The 16,481-nt window shown below is 35.9% G+C and overlaps 1 protein-coding gene across 1 annotated transcript; it reads right to left on the bottom strand.

Moving 5' to 3' along the window:
* Positions 1-3,891: 3,891 nt before the first annotated feature.
* Positions 3,892-15,603, bottom strand: LOC6054520 (serine/arginine repetitive matrix protein 3). The gene is made up of 5 exons (XM_038260810.1): positions 15,416-15,603; positions 14,347-15,325; positions 13,567-14,288; positions 6,957-7,605; positions 3,892-6,879 (listed from the first exon to the last, which is right to left on the bottom strand). The coding sequence occupies exons 2-4, from the start codon at positions 15,297-15,299 to the stop codon at positions 6,962-6,964; spliced, it is 2,319 nt and encodes a 772-aa protein (XP_038116738.1). The 5' UTR covers positions 15,300-15,325; positions 15,416-15,603; the 3' UTR covers positions 3,892-6,879; positions 6,957-6,961.
* Between the last annotated feature and the right edge of the window lie 878 nt (positions 15,604-16,481).

Raw genomic sequence — 16,481 nt, 5'->3', positions numbered from 1 at the left:
ATGTTTAGCATGGCGGGTTTTCTTTCAAAAACCACCCTTTTTACAATCATCGGATGTTTAGCTAAAATCGTTTTTTAACATAACTTTTGAAGTACTTTTCTAAACTTTAAAATATTAACTAGGGTCTTGTGGACCCCAAGACGGATCGAATGAGACCAAAACGGTCCAAATCGGTTCAGCCAGTCCGGAGATAATCGTGTGCATATTTGTCGGTGCACGGACGCACATCCAGACACACGCACAGACATTTGTTCAGAATTTGTTCATCTTTCGAGTGATTTTATAGCCTTTCCTCCTAGAGGTGAGGAAGGCAAAACATAAAACAGTTCAAAAATTTTGAAGATTTCAAAAATTAAAAAAAAAAATTAAAAAAATAAAATTGAAACAAATATCAAAAATTTCGTAATTTTAAAAATTTCATTAATTTCTAAATTTAAAAAAAGTTAAAAAATATAACATTTTAAAAATTTCGGATTTTTTTCAAATTTCAAAGTGAAATTCTGGAGTTTTTTTTTTTTTGAAAAGGTCCAATAAACCAAATTTTGATTTTTAGCTTTTTGGGTGTTTTTTATTACCCAAAAAGCAAAAACTGGAAATTTGGTTTATCGAGAAATTAAAAGTGAGAGTGTGTGCAACATGGAGTTAAACTTTCTGTGAAGTTGCTGTGAAGATTACCACGGCACTTTGAAAAGTTTAACTCCATGTTGCACGCACACACTCTCACTTTTAATTTCTCGATTGGACCTTTTCAAAAAAAAAAAACTCCAGAATTGTTGGTTATATGAAATTCATAACAAACATTTTTGCAAACTTCCAAGTTCGTTTTCTCGTTCGTTGCGACCAACATTCAAGAAATGGTATTTCCAAAAAAAACTAATGCAGAAAGTATCTGATAAAAAAAAATTAAACTCGTTTTAAGTTTGAAGGAATGAAAGGAAAAAATCCATTTAAAAATAGGGGAAAGTGGGGCAAGTGTAAGTGTAAGGAAATGCTCGGTATAACCCATTAAAAACGTTAAAAAATCTGTCGGATTTTTAAGAATCATCTTTTCAGTCTTTACTGAGACTTTGATAGAACAAGTTTTTAAAAAACTCTGTTTTTTATGTAAAAAAATGATTTCAAAATTTATGATTTTTCGTACGTTCTACTCAACCAGTGGGGCAAGACGAACAATTCGTTGGGGTTGAGTAGAACGTGAATGCTTGAAAAAACATGCTAATTTACTAACAATTGAACTATTATCACTTAGATACGTCAGATTAGGATGTATTTATAATGTTTCTTTCATTTTTATATTAAAAAATAATGTTTTATTAAAAATTTGACCCTTTTTACGAAAAAAAATTACTTAGATGATAAATAGTAAATTTACATGATATTATTATATCAGGCATGGACAATTTTTTAAACAACTGTTTATCAGTTTTTAAGAACTTTTATGTAGAGAGAGAGTCAAGAAAAGTGTCACAAAAAAAAAACTTTTTGCAAATCAGAGGGACACTACAATAATTTTGACCAATATAAACGAAATAGAAAATTATAAACCAATATAAACAAAATTTAAAAATCTGATAAATATTAAACTTCAAAAATATATTAGCTCAAAAAAACCAAAATCTAAAATTTTATTATGATAAAAATTTAGATTTCAAAATTCTAAAAATTAAAAATCTAAGTATTTTAATACAGATTGTATTCCAAATTCCTCACTAAAATTTAGGAAGGAATTCCAGAAAATCAGAATTTAATAATTTAAGAATTTAGGAAATCAGGAATTAAAGAATTCAAGAATTTAAGAATTGAAGAATTTAATAATTTAAGAATTTAGGGATTTAAAAATTTAGGAATTTAAGAATTTTAAGTTCATTTGAGATTTCCGAATTTCGAGATTGTTTTAAATTTAATATTTTTTAGTTTTCAAATAAAGATTTTTTTATTTTGATTGTTTTTAATTTTGATTTTTTTTAATTCTGAATTTTTGATTTTTAAGTTTTTTTGAGTTTCGAATTTTCAGATTTTTAAAATTCTTAATTTAGAAATTTCGGATTTTTTTAATTACGATTTTATTCAGAAATGCGAAAAAAAATTAATCTGAATATTAAAAATTTTGATTAAAAAAACTATTAAAATATGAAAAAAGTTTCGAATTTTTGAAATTTGAATTTTGAATGATGGAGCATTAATTTAGGAATGTTCATAACTTTTTATTTTTTGCCAAGAATGTTTAAATTTAGAAAAAGATTTCTACGGGTAAATCCTATCTAAAATTCAAATGCAAATTGAATATATCCACTATAAAATTAAAATTTTTAAAAAGATTACTCAAAACTTAAAATAAATTACATATTCAGAAGCGGATAAATTAAGCAATGAGTTAAGTGTAGTAATAATTTTATATGAGAAATTCTCAACCATACTTTTAAAAAATAATCTCTACATCCGCGCCATCCGCGCCGTCTGTAACAATTTTTGATTTTTTTTCTGAAAATTTTAAATTTTTGAAATCATTGAAATTTTTGTAAATTTGAAAAAAGATGTGCCTTTTTAATTTTTGAAAAAAATAATTAAAAAAAAATATGGAAATTTTTCAACATTTTGTGAAATTTTGAAAATTTAGAAATTCTAAAAATTTTGGAAATTTGTGATTTTTGTTTTTTTAGATTTAAAATTTTCAATTTTGTTTTTACATTTTTGAATTTTAAATCTTTTGAAATTTTAAAATTTCTAAAATTTTTAAAATTTAAAAATTTTTGAAAAATTTAGAATTTTTTAAAAATTTAGAATTTTTTAAAAATTGTAGTTTTTAATTTTTTTAAAGTTTTTGAAATGTGTATTTTTTAAATTTTAAAAAATATATTTTTTTGAAATTTTTGAAAATTTTTGTAAAGTCGAAAGTTTTTGAAAATTTTAAAAATTTGGAAATTTAGGAAATTTTTGTAATTCTTAAAATTTCATAATATTATTAAAATTTTGGAAATTTGTAATTTTTAAAATTTTTGAAACTGAAAAAAAATATTTTTTTTGAAATTGGTATTTTTTTTATTTAAAAAAGATTTTTTTTTAATTTTTGAAATTTTTTTTGTTATTTTGAAAATTTTGAAATTTTTAATAAGTTTTGAAATTTATAAGTTTGCTATTTTTAAAATTTTTAAAACCTTTTGATTTTTTCAAATTTGAATTTTTTTAATATTTGAATTTTGACATCGAGATTTTCTCGATCGTCAATCGTTGTCAATGGAAGATCGAGAAATTACGATCGAATGATCTCAATCTACTATCGACAAATTACGACTTACCACCGACAAATTACGATCGAGAAATCTCGATCATGAGTCGCGAAATTACGATCGTAATATTACGATCGAATGCAATAATTACCACAGTCATTTAATTTTTTTCTGTCGTCAGCAGTAAAAATCAACGCCACGTTTCAAAAATATAACATCCAGAAGACCTTATTCTAGTAATCTGATAATACTAGTTAACAATTTTGACAAATTACAAAAAAATACATAAAAAATGCAAAAAAAATACAAAAACAAAATTTATCGCAATGACCAGTATGACGAAAATGACCTAAAAGACGAACATTTTAAAAATTACCAAAACGTCCATTAGGGTGGCCCAAATCCGGGCTACCCCCTGAAACCAAAGATTAACAGCTTTCACGTAAGTGTCTCCGAAGGAGTATCTTGGTTTTTGATATTTAGCTCTTGCACAAAGTTTCAAAAACAAAAATTATAGATCCAAAAAATGCCCAATCTTAAGGCTACCTTAACAGCGAAAACACTCTCAATTCCACCAAATTCAGGATTTCTAAGGGACCATGTCATCAAGAGCATTTTATATACTAGTTGAGTATTCTCAGAAAGAAAAGAAAAACGTAGGTACTGCGGTTTGAACAAAATTAACTCTTCGTAGGGGCACGATCGTTAACCGGCGTCGGCTGCGAAGTATCTGCTGTCGATGGATGATCTCTGCTTCTTTTGTCTCGTATCTCGTTTGCATTTTTCTTCGTGTTGATCTTGCTGGTTCTAGTTGAGGAGATTGCGTTGAATTGCTACGAAATTATTTAATATATTATGATGAATCCCGAGATCCTCCGAAAATTCACAGAACCGCCATGGATTTTGTTTGATAACGATGTAAACGAAATCTTACGGTATGGAATGTTGACTGCTTATTGTTAGACGAGCCATATTCGATCTTGGATCCATGTTTCACTTTGAGGTAGATCGATCTTATAGACGAGTTTAATAAAATATCGCTTTTTAGAAAAATGCTAGTTGATCGGAATCTGGAATCCGCTATTCGATTTGGTCTACGTTGTTTGATCAGTCTCAAGTATTAGATGCCTGTGAGCATCTATTTAAGAAGATGGTTTCTGGCACTGAGTATCAATATCCGTTTTATGCGAGAATCACTTGATGCTTGCGGAATCTCTCTTAACTGGATAACTTGGAATGAAGTTTCTTAATCGCTTGTAAATTCGGCCTCGAAACCGTGGCTAGAGATGCAGGCTTCGTAGAATTGACGAGTTCGATGACTTCCGTCTCTAGCTGATTTCAATGGATGAAGGTTGTTTTATTTTGACGATCAATTCGTCTCAATTCTCGACTTGTTCTTTGTGCACAAAGTGTCGACATCCGTTGGTCTGTATTTTTTTTCACACGATGATTCCTTGATGAATACTGCTCTGCTTCTGTACTCGTCCGGATGTTCTACTGAGATAGAATGAAATACTTATCCTCGATGAAAAACGACTTTGGTTCGAAATTCCACGAATTTCTGTAGGCTTAACATTTCTGCTCCAGCACTTGTCAGCTGCATTCAGCATGGTTTGAATCAGCAATTCCCTCGTCGCTGATTTTTACATAATTTTCGATGATTTCTACCGCTACTTCATTAAAGAATCTCGAGAAGAACAAACATTCTGATTCGATGAGTTCTGATGAATTCCTGATTTGCATTGATGAGCGAAGTGCACCGCCAATATTCATTTTTCTAGGGACTGATGACGATCTCTCGGACTGCCACATAACATGAATATGAATTAAACGAGCGTTGACTGACTAGGTTTAATCGCTTGTGCTGCTCCAAAAACATAATTGCAGATGGCCGCCTTGTAGAATATCTCTTTTGAAGACTTGACAGTTTATTGCTATCCGGTACGCCAGTTGCAGCTCGCCAACCTTTCGAGCTCTCCGTTGGTAAAGTGAGATGCCTTAAGCGCCACTCCTAAAGAAGACGGGAAGTCGTAGAGACCTCAAAGTAGTCAATAATCACGACACGCGAAAAGGAGTTCACTGGGAAAGTCTTGGCATTGTTTTACGCTGGAATTCTTATGGTAGTCAGCTGTGTTGAATTTGTTAACCTCCTATAAAGTTGATGTTTCTGCTGCTTTTAACCGGAAGTAGTAGACGTTGCACGTTGATGATGTTGGAATAAATCAGCTGACAGTTTTGTAAACCTATAGAAGATTGTCTGGATCTGGTGCTAAGTTATGGTCTCCTAACAGCAGTTGCGTTCCGTTGATCCTGGTAGATTCAGCTCGACATGGTAGGTTACTTTCTTCTTTTTTGCTCAACTATTCTTGAACCCCAGCCTAGCCGGGTCCGCCCTGATGAGAAGTCACGATTGTGTTAATTGTTATGCTGCTTTTTAACCTTTACTGTGCCGTCTGGATGGAGTCAAAAAGCAGCCTGAAGAGATGCTACAACCGTTGTTTGTTACATGTACGACGTTTCGATTTATTATATTCGTTCCGTTCGACACACGTGCAGTCTTTTGTTCAGATGTCGTTGCCGTTGATGATAACCGGTCAAATCAGTGAAGCATCACACTTTATCAGATGTCAGGGTTTTCTGCAATCCAAAGTAGGCACGATGTCCAGCGTAGATTCGATTCACCGGTGTCGTTTTCAGCATTTACCACGAACTTGTTAATCTATTCGAACTAATCGCCATCCACAGATAGAGGGGTGAAAAATTTTCCTTGAAGTTCCTACTTGAAGTTTACGTCCATTGCAAACTCCACGCTTACTGCGATCATGTTACTGCCATCGGAAGACCTGTTGAAAATCTGTCTGTCTGTCTTTTAGCACAAACTCCTTCACAGTCGATGTTAAACGATGATTGTTTAGCTCTGCTTCGTTACCATAATTTGGCCAAGTCTTCCCAGAGGTAGTCCAACGTAAAACAGTTGACTTCTCATGTTGACTCTTTGGTGTGTTTGTTGGTTGTTCAATCCGATGACTGTTATCATTGCGTTGTTCGTTCTCGAGCGTTGATGATTTGTCGTCAAAGTACGATCCTTTTTCTTCAGCTGATTTCTTCTCTTCCAACTGCCGCTTTGCTTTGCCTTTCTTCACAACAGTAGTAAATCCGTCATCGCCATCCTGAAGTCGACTTCGACGACTGACTTTCAGCTGCTGCCGCTTCTTCGCCTTCTTCTGCTACGCACGAACAAAACAGCACTGCAATCTAGGAGAAGGGAAAGCGAATCCTTGGGTGGGGACGCAACCACAAACTACTGGGGACGGTTTCGGGTTATCACAGATTGGTTCGACGGCGTTTTGATTGGGTGCGCTCCTCCTCCTCCTCCTCCTTCTTCCCCAGAGGTGAAACAGCTTGGACGATGCCTTGGACGGTTTGGTTTTGTGGTTGTTGGTTACGATACTTTATTTGAAACTTCAGATATTCAGTGAGTTTGAGTTGGTTAAAACATTTTGGGGATTGTTGCTGTTGTCACGATGCTTCAGTTGTTCGCTGCACAATTTCTCTCTCTGGTGCTAGCTACATTCAGATGTTGTGGGAGTCATAATTTCTACAATTCAGTAAGTTGCTACTTGTTTTGCTGCTTATCCGCTATGTCGACAATCTGCGAATAAATGGTTCGCATTAGAAAAGCGATCAACCGCGAGTACGTCTCGCCTTCAAGTTGGTCCCCAAACTCACCTGTCCTACTCGCTTTGATCGCGCTTGCCCCTCGATCCACCGTTGCTAGCTCCTCCACCGCCAGCCGGTGCCGGAGGTTTGTCCTCGACCACGTCGTCATCTTCCTCGTCCTCCTTGCTGTTCTCATGCAGCAGGACGTACTCGCGCGAGCTGAACCCAAACTTGAGCACGTCCTTCTCGAGCAGCTCGATGTACTTCTTCGTGTCGACCTTCTTGTTGTTCACGAACGTCCCGTTGGCCGACTCCAGGTCGATAATGTACGGCCGGACGCGCTTCCCGCTCGTTCCGTCTTCGCGCTCGTACGGCACCAGTCGGTACTGCAACGCGGCGTGCTGCTTCGAGCAGGAAGGATGGTCAATCGGCAGATCGCACACCTTCCGGTCGCGCCCAATCAGGTAGCAGCTCTGCCGGTGGATGTACAGCGTCGGCAGGGCCTGCTCGCCCTTGAACGGGTACAAACGCCAGCGGCGCTTGGGTTTGCGCGATTCGGCCGGTTCGGCGTACTTTATGACCACGCCGTTGACCTTGTTGACCTCCTCGGTGAGCTTGCCGGACAGGGCAAAGTTGGGCTTTTCCTTCTCGACCGGTTCCTCCTCCTTGTCCTTGCTGTTGTCGCCCCCGTCGGACTCTTCGCTTGCACCGCCGCGACCTGGGGGATGAGATGGGAGAATGTTGAAATGAAATCCTGCTTTTTCAAGTTTTGAAATACATTAACCCATTAATTTCATAATTCCTCAATCATAAAGTTCTTAAATATTATTCTAAATTTATATATTTTAAAATTGAAAATCCAATAAATAATAATTTTGGAATTTTAAAATAAACATTTAAAGATCTAAAATTCTTAAATAATTCCTAAACTACCGTTTGTCATATAAAGGAGGTATTAGACTATGACAAACTCTCACTTTTTCGTGCTCGCAAACTCGCAAATAAACCAAAATTTACACAGGCTGACGTTCCTGCAAAAAAAAAAAAGCAGGCAAACAAACAAACCAGTCTAGCTGTCAAAAAGTGCAAGTTTGTTTGTTTGTCATAGTCTAATGCCTCCTTTACAGTCTGGACCCGGTGCCTGCAAATCCTTTTATACAGTTTATATAGAATTTCAAGAAAAAGGGCCCAGAAAAATCAGGCATCGGCTCAAAATTGGCGCAAAATAAAACTTTTTTCAGTAAAATCGCTGTATCCTGTCAAAAGTTAATTTTAATTTGAGGTCTACATTGATTATTATGTAAAATTGTCCGGAGAACACGATGGTGATAAAATAAATCAAATAAAAATATAAAGAATTGGTCAAAACTGATTTTTAATACTTAAAATGTTAAAATATAATAATTAGTGGGCATTTAAGGGTTATTTTTTTTTATCGAGTTCCTTGGGCAATTTTCTATAAAATGTAACCTGTAGAAAATCGTTTGCTCAAATAAATGCAAAGTCAAAAAAGAGGGTGGTGCCAAAAATAGAGGGATGGTCAGATCAGCACCAAACTTGGGATTTCTGTTAACTATCGATAGATGAACGTTCCCTCCAAGTTTGGTCCAAATCAGTGAAGGTCGAGTCCAAAAGTGTACTCAGTTGACCTGGAATATATTAAACTGATATTTTTTTAATTCGAAATATTACTGAATTTAAATTGCTATATAAAAAAATAATTCTAAAATTGGAGCCTAACATTTCAAAAGGGCACATAACTTTAGTAAACAAGAGTGTATCTCTTTCACTCAAATGACAGTTTACATAAGGTGTGAGAGGGATACACCCTTGTTTACGAAAGTTATGTGCCCTAATGAAATGGCAAGCACGAATTCTGAATTCCTCAATTAAAAAAACTAAATTTGAAAATTTTAAATTCTGAGATTCTTGAACTGTTATAATCTATTTTTAAAATGCTGATTTTATTTAAGCTTGAATACTTAATTCCTACATTTTGAAACATTGAAGTTAAAAAAATAGAACAAATAACGAGAAAACCAATAAATATTAAGATTCGAAAATAATAAAAAAAATTATACTAAAAAAAATAAATTATTTTTGAATTTTTCAAAGGATTTCAAACATGCTAAATATGATTATAAACGCGGGAAAATGCATTTTAACTGGTTATCAGTTGATTCAACTTTAATTTTCATTAAAATTTTGAAGTTTTTCGAAAAAAGGCCTTTTTTAGGCCAACTTTGAAGGGGGTGGCGACATAAACTTTGAAAAATATTTGCAACGGCATAATAATAATAAAATAACAATAATATTTTTTTAATTCTAAACTTCGAAATTCCTCCAACCTAAAATTTAAATTTCAAGTTCTTGAACTCATAAATTCCAAAATATTTTAAGCTATAAATTTCAAAAATCTTAAATTCTTAGCTTCTAAACACTAATTGAAAAAATAAATAAAAAAATATGTAAACTCGAAAATAGTAGACAAAAAATCTAAATTTTAAAATTTGGAATTCATGCATTCTAATATTATTAAATTCGCAAATTTAAAAGAATGTGAAATGTAAATTTTAAAATTTCAAATTAGAAAAATGAAAAAAAAATCAAAATTGAGATTAGGAAACTGTTAAATATTTTCAGCTGTAAAATTTTTTGTTAATTATTTTTAACTGTTAAATACTCCCGGATTTTAAGTTCTTGCTCAAACTTGGAAAAAATATAAATTTAGGAACTTAAAAAAAAATAATCATAATTTTTTTTTGTTTTTTTTTAAACCCCTGACTCAAGGCTGTTTCAAAAACACTTAAAAAGCAAAAACTAAAAATTTGGGTTTTTGGACTTTAAAAAACTCCAAAATTCTTCAATATATTTTTTAAATTTAGAAGTAAACAATTTTAATATACATTCTAAAATTCTTTTCTGTCATTCTGTAATTTCGCAATACAACCGTTAAAAGTTAAATTCTCTACGTTGCATGACAAAACAAATAGCTAGAAAGGGAAAGCAGATCTGATGCAAACAAACAAACTTCGGTAGCACTCAGAGGTGTGAATGTGTTAGTAAATTTGCGGCTGGAAAGCCTTATGTAAAATTTTGATTTTTTTTTTCAGATTATATATTTTTTTTTTTCAATGAAACTTCCTCTTGAATCTAGTACAGTCATTCAGGGTTGTTACGGGAGAGTCCAAAAAAAATCCGCGCCAAATCCGCGCCGACCTAAAATCCGAAACCACGCAAAATCCACGCCATGTAAAAAAAATATCGCGAACAACATTTTAAAAATTTTATTTTTTAATGAAGAAAAACTAATTCAGAAAGTATTTGATTTAAAAAAAACTCGTCTTATGTTTAAAGGTCATGAAAAAAATCTTCAAAATAGAAAATACAATATTTAAAAACCTAAAAATTTAACTTCAAAAATATAATCTCAAAATTAAATCAAAATCTAAAATTATTATTTGATGAAATTTTAAATTGCGAAAGTCTAAATATTCAAAATCTAAGAAATTTTATAAAGTTTGTAATCCAAAATCCTCGCTAAAATTTCACTCCGAAAGAAATTTAATTTCCGATATTTCAAATAATGTCTTCTCATAATTTCAAAATCTCTTACATAAAATAGGACTTCAAAAATTGTGGAATTCAAGAATTTAAGAATTTAAGAACTAAGAATTCAAAAATAAAAATATTCAAGAATTTACGAATTTTAGAATTTAAGTATTTTAGAATTTTAAAATTTTAAAATTTTAGAATTTTAGAATTTTAGAATTTAGGATTTTAGAATTTAAGGATTTTATAATTTTACAATTTATTAGCTTGAGGATTTTTTTTAATCTTCAAATTTTCGATTACAAAATTTTTGGTATTTTGAATTTCAGATTGCTAGAGTTTTGAATTTCTAAATTTCAGATTTTTTAAATTACGATTTTAGAAATTTCGAAAAAAAATAATATGTATTTTGATTTTTTTGTTATTATAAAAACTATCAAAACATTTTTTTTTTCGAATTTTTGAATTTCTGAAGCTTTGAATTTGGAATGCTCTGATCTTTTCATTTTCGCCAAGAATGTTTAAATTTAGGAAAAAAAAAATTCTCTCCAAAATTCGATAGTGGAGGCCAGCTTCTCCCAAGTAACATTTTAGGCTTTATCAAAGCTGTCACAACCGCTATTAAACCTATCAGCCAAAACCAAAATTAAAACCCCTTAGTCGTAACAAACTCCCCAGAACCTTGATAAACCCCACTAAAAACCCAAAAGGACCTCCGCAAAAGGTTGTTACGGCCTATTTATAAAACCTACATAGGAGTTCAAGGCTTTACAACTGAATCCTAACAACATCCTCAAAGCCTTGATAAAACCTTTGTTAAAACCTAGTCAGGAGTTATGGAAAAATGACATTTCATACGTCTTCAAACGTCTTATGCCAAACAGGTTTTATTTTGGCAAAAATAAGTCTTCGTCTTGCCAAATGAAATTATGGAGATGGTTGTCAAAAATGGCGATGATAAATAATAGATATTAGAGCTAATCCAAAAAATTTGAAAGCTTATTTCTCACAATTGATGGCTCAAATTCAGCTGCGGTTGAAATTTTATTGATAAATGTAGGGGAGATCGAGCCAAAAAATTCAACTCGCTTCATCAAAAATCAATATTTTGTAATTGTAAAAGGTGGAGCGGCAGTAGAAATAAAAACCGAGGTACGTTTGTCAAAGTTATATTCGAGAGTGTTAACAGCAGAGTGAAAATATCTGACAGGAGTTGAGCTACACGCTAAAGGGCGTTTACTCATTTCTTCTTGTTTACTAATCTACCACAGACAAGTGGACAGCTTAAATCTCCAACAGTAATCATAGTGTTAAATGTTAAAAAATATTTTATTGCAATTCTTTGAAAAAAAAAATGTTTAAGAGATTTTTTAACATCTATCGCTATATAAATCATACCAGAAATTCAGCATAAATGTGTGTTTTCATCAAATTTAAATCAAATTTTTCAGTTTTCATTTTTTTCAACCAAGATGGCGGTCAATCATATTCAATCAGAGCACGCGTCTAGCGCCATATTTATGCACTGCTATTTGGCCGCGATAAATGCTCTTTAAGGAGCTTATGGTTTTAAGTGAGCTTTTTACATGCCTAATGGCACTTGACAGCTACAACACCCTAGGTTTTAACAAAGCATGCGATAAAACCGTTTGGCATGCCATTGCCATCTGGTTTTCAAGCCTCTGTTAAAACTTTCATAAAACCTTATTGAAAGTCATTCGGCTTTTATTTAAACCCGGTTTTATGTCCGAGGCATAAAACCCTGTTAGAACCTATTAATTAGCTCTTGCTTGTTGGTTGCGGTGAATGCCCACATAAAACTATTAGACAATCAAGATGCTACAATAAACCCTTAATAAAACTTGGTGGTGGCTAGTTGGTTTAAAAATGTTACTTGGGCTATTACGTCTAATCAAGCTCATATTTGGCGCCCACCAGAACAAGCCCAAATAATAATTTTTGTTATACATTCTAATGTCTATATCTTAGGAAAAAGTTTGTAATATTTGATTTACAAAATTAAAAATTGAATAAATCCAGTGAAAAAAATAAAAAAGGTTAAAAATCATTACTAAAAACTCAAAAGAAATTAAATATTCAGAGCCGGAAATGTTAAGAAATGATAAGAAACATATAAAAATAATTTCTACATAATCTTTGTTGCCATCCGCGCGAAATCCGCGCCTAAGCAAAATTAGCCAGCAAATCCGCGCCATCCGCGCCGTCCGTAACAACCCTGGGCTCATTGTATCTCTGAAATTCTTGAATTCTTTAATTATGGAGTTTTTTTAAAGGTCCAAAACAAATAGCATAATAATGAATTTTCGTTTTTTGGACCTTTTAAAAAACCTCCAGAATTATATTTTTTTTTAGATTCTTGAATTCATAAATTCTATAAAAAATCTTAAAAATTCAAAAAATTGATATATAAAGAAAAAGAGAATTGATATATATATAAAAAGAAAAGAAAAAAAACATCGATATTTTGAAGTTTTTATGCATTTCAGCTTAAATTTTTAGAATTTAGGAATTTTTAAATGATCCATATTTCTGAATTCTGGAAAGGGCCATCCATAAACCACGTGGACACTTTTTTAGAAATTTAAGATACCCCCGCCCCCCCTTTGTGGACATTTTTCCATATTTTTTTTGTGTTGTGAGTGTTGTGGTTAATGGATGGTTCCTTGTCATGTTCATATTTAAAAATTATTAAGAATTAGATATATCAAAATGAAAAAAAATCTTAAAGTTAATTTTATTTTTTTTTCTAATACTGAAATTCTTATGCTCGTTCTTATAAATTTCATAATAAGATTTTAAAAGTCGTAATTTTTTTAAATTTAGATTTTTTTCAAGCCTTGATTTCTTAAAATTTGTCAGTTTGAGCATTGGCAAAAGGGATGTGAAACCTTATCAGAGATAAATTTCCCTTAGAAGCGATTGATTGACGGATTTTCCGTGAGAAAAATGCAATTTTGAATAACAACGTTTGTTTATTTACCAAATTGACCTTCTCCAATGATCAAAATTTTAAAATTGTTAAAAAAACAAAGTTATTCCAAACTTAACACTCAAAATTCGCCCCCTTCCTAGCTCTGCCTAACCAAAGTAATGATAATCTGCTCACCCGGTTCGCGCTTGGGCTGCTTCCGCTTGCCACCGCCCCACTCGTAGTCCGCTCCGTCGTCCTCCTTTTCCTCCTTGCGCGGGAACTTGCCTCGCGGCTGACGCTGCGGCAACGGAGCCTCCCCGCTGCGGCTACGTTCCACCTTCACCGGCGCCGGCGAACTAATCCGCCCACCACGACTGCGATTCCCGTTCCGCTCGCGAGACTTCGACCTCGACGGGGACCGTCCACGCGGTGACCGAGGACCTCGCTCTCTGCGCTCGCCACCCTCCCAGTTGGGGCCAGGCTTCCGGTAGGAGTCCATTTCCCGGTCGAAACCACCCTGGTCATCGGGGTAGTTCCGACGACCTCCGTGTTCCATGCCGCCGCGACCGCCCCGGAACGGGCCGCCACGTCCACGGTTGAATCGGCCTCCGCCACCGCGATCCATCCAGGCCGGAGGTGGGCCACCGTCGTACCGATCGCCACCCCGATAGCCGGAACCACCGCGGAAGTCATGCTGGCCGTGGCCGTGATGGCTTGGCGGTGGCTCGTGATGACCGTGCAGGGGACTGCGCTCGCGACGATCCCGGGAGGGTGGCGGCGCCGGGGGACTTCCTCGTCCGCCGCCCATTGGAGGAGAGTTCCGACGGCGAGGAGCCGCACCGCGCTCTTCCGGATGGTGGTATTCTTCCCGATGGCTGCCCCGCGAGGAGCGGTGATCCCGGTGGGCGCGATCTCGACTGGGGGAGAAGATGAGAGATTAGAACGTAGAACCAACGAGGAAATTTGGATTCTTACCCGGAGAACTCTTCGTACCGATCGCCGCCGCCTCCCCGATGTTGATGGCCCGACGACCCGTGACGTCCTCCGTCGAACCCTCCGCCACGCTCGTCATGCTGCTCGAACCGTCCTCCTCGCCTAGCCTGACCGGGCGACGGCTTGCGGAAGTTGCGCTCCTCCTCGAACCGATCTCCGCCTCGTCTGTCCCAGCTGCGTTCTTGCGGTGGCATCGGCGGCGAAACCGGCCGACGCTCATCCCCATATCCGCGAGGACCTCCACCCCGCTCCGGCCCCCTTCCTTGATGCAACGACTTGCCCCGCTGATAGTCATCGGCCACCCGGCGGGAAGATGTCCCGCGGCCAGGAGAACCACGCACCGGAGGAGGCGGAGACCGCGGCGCTTTCCCACGATACTCGTCGTACTGGGGAACGCGCGGTGAAGGCGACCGCTTCCGATGACCCCTGTAGTCCCCGCCGTCCGCCGGGCTGTCCCACTTTGACGAGGGATGCTTCGGAACCGGTTCCCTCCGCGAATCCCGCGAATGAATCGACGATTCGTAGTGTCGCGCCTTGACGTAATCGTCCGAGGAGGTCGTACGGTGCCTCCTGGCCACCACCTCCTCCACCACTTCCATCTCGTCCTCCTCCACGATCTCAACCCGCTTCTCGTCGTCGGAATCCACCCGGCTCTTATGCTTCTTGTGTTTCTTCACCTTCTTTTGCTTCTTATGTTTCTTGTGCTTCTTCTTCGCCGAGGACGACTCCTCCTCCCCATCACTGCCCGAGTCCCCGTCCGAGCCGGAACTGACGTGCTTCTTCTTGTGCTTGCGGCCACCGCCGCCACTTTTCTTACTCTTCCGGCTGCGCCGCTTCACCTCCACGTCCTCCGAGCTCGAACTGTCCGACGATTCCGAGGCGTCCGACGAGCTCGAGCTGGAGCTGCTCTCGTACTTTTTCTTCGACTTGCCCATCCTGCCGCGACCGAATCGATCGAATCCTGGTGGACGAACCCACGAACAGAAGAAAAAAAGCTAGGTTAGCAAACTGCCAAATTTCAAGCTCGTAAAATTCACCGAAACGAACTTACCTTCGCTCAAATTTCTGCGCGATCCTAAACCGCAGTCTGCAAACTTCCAAGCGAGAAATATCAAACCACCGTACAATCCGGATTTCAAACCGGAATCAGCGGAATCGTTTACGCCTCTGGGTCGCGTAAAAATATTTTCTGTCTAATGGCGGCTGGCTGCTTCGTCAAACTGTCAAAATGCTACCGCTGGGGGAGCGATTTGCGGATTGATTTGAGACCTCTCGAAAATCTAATCCAGAGAGATGTGAGCCGTCGTTAGCTGGAGAGGTTTTTTCTTCGAGGGGTACGACGCTGAATATGATAAATCGTGCACTTTCACCGCAAATATTTATTTAGCCTATCTGGAACTTAATTTAAAAAAAAAAAACCTTTTGAACAATATGGAAACTCTCAAAAACTGTTTAAAAACTTCGCAAAACAAAAATTTCCTCAGAAATGGAGCACCCGCAGTCGAGCAGTTTTTGACAGTTCGCTCCATAAGAAATACATTGTAGAAAAAAGCAAAAACTGCTCGAATGGAAGAGCTCCATTTTGGTAATAAAGGTAATGGAGCTTTTCCATTCGAGCAGTTTTTGCTTTTTTCTACAATGTATTTCTTATGGAGCGAACTGTCAAAAACTGCTCGACTGCGGGTGCTCCATTTCTGAGGAAATTTTGGTAATTTTCTTCATTTTCGTCATATTGGTCATTTTGATAATTTTGGTCATTTTGATTATTTTGGTAATTTCGTTTTTTTTTTGTAATTTTGGTTGATTTCATCATGGTAATTTTTGTGATTTTGGTCATTTTAGTCATTTTCGTAATTTTCGTAATTCGTAATAATTTCGTAATTTTTCATTTTGTTAATTTTCATCACTTTGGAAATTTTAGTCATTTTGATCATTTTTGTAATTTTCGTCATTTTGGTCGTTTTGATCATTTTGGTCAGTTTCGCCATTTTGGTAATTTTCGTTATTTTGGTCATTTTCGTCATTTTCGTGATTTAGATAATTTTCGTGATTTTGGCTATTTTGGTAATTTTGATCTGTTTCGTAATTTTCGTCATTAAGGTCAGTTTTGTAATTTT

This window comes from Culex quinquefasciatus, chromosome 1, assembly GCF_015732765.1.
Source record: "Culex quinquefasciatus strain JHB chromosome 1, VPISU_Cqui_1.0_pri_paternal, whole genome shotgun sequence".
Classification (NCBI taxonomy): Eukaryota; Metazoa; Arthropoda; class Insecta; order Diptera; family Culicidae; genus Culex; species Culex quinquefasciatus.
This window is presented reverse-complemented; position numbering and strand designations above follow the sequence as displayed.

Excerpts from the sequence above, each read along its gene's own strand:
- LOC6054520 (XM_038260810.1), bottom strand. The coding sequence starts at position 15,299 with ATGGGCAAGTCGAAGAAAAAGTACGAGAGCAGCTCCAGCTCGAGCTCG. Across the intron at positions 14,289-14,346 it reads CGGTACGAAGAGTTCTCCGG|TCGAGATCGCGCCCACCGGG; the intron begins GTAAGAATCCAA and ends CTTCTCCCCCAG. Across the intron at positions 7,606-13,566 it reads GCAGCCCAAGCGCGAACCGG|GTCGCGGCGGTGCAAGCGAA; the intron begins GTGAGCAGATTA and ends CTCATCCCCCAG.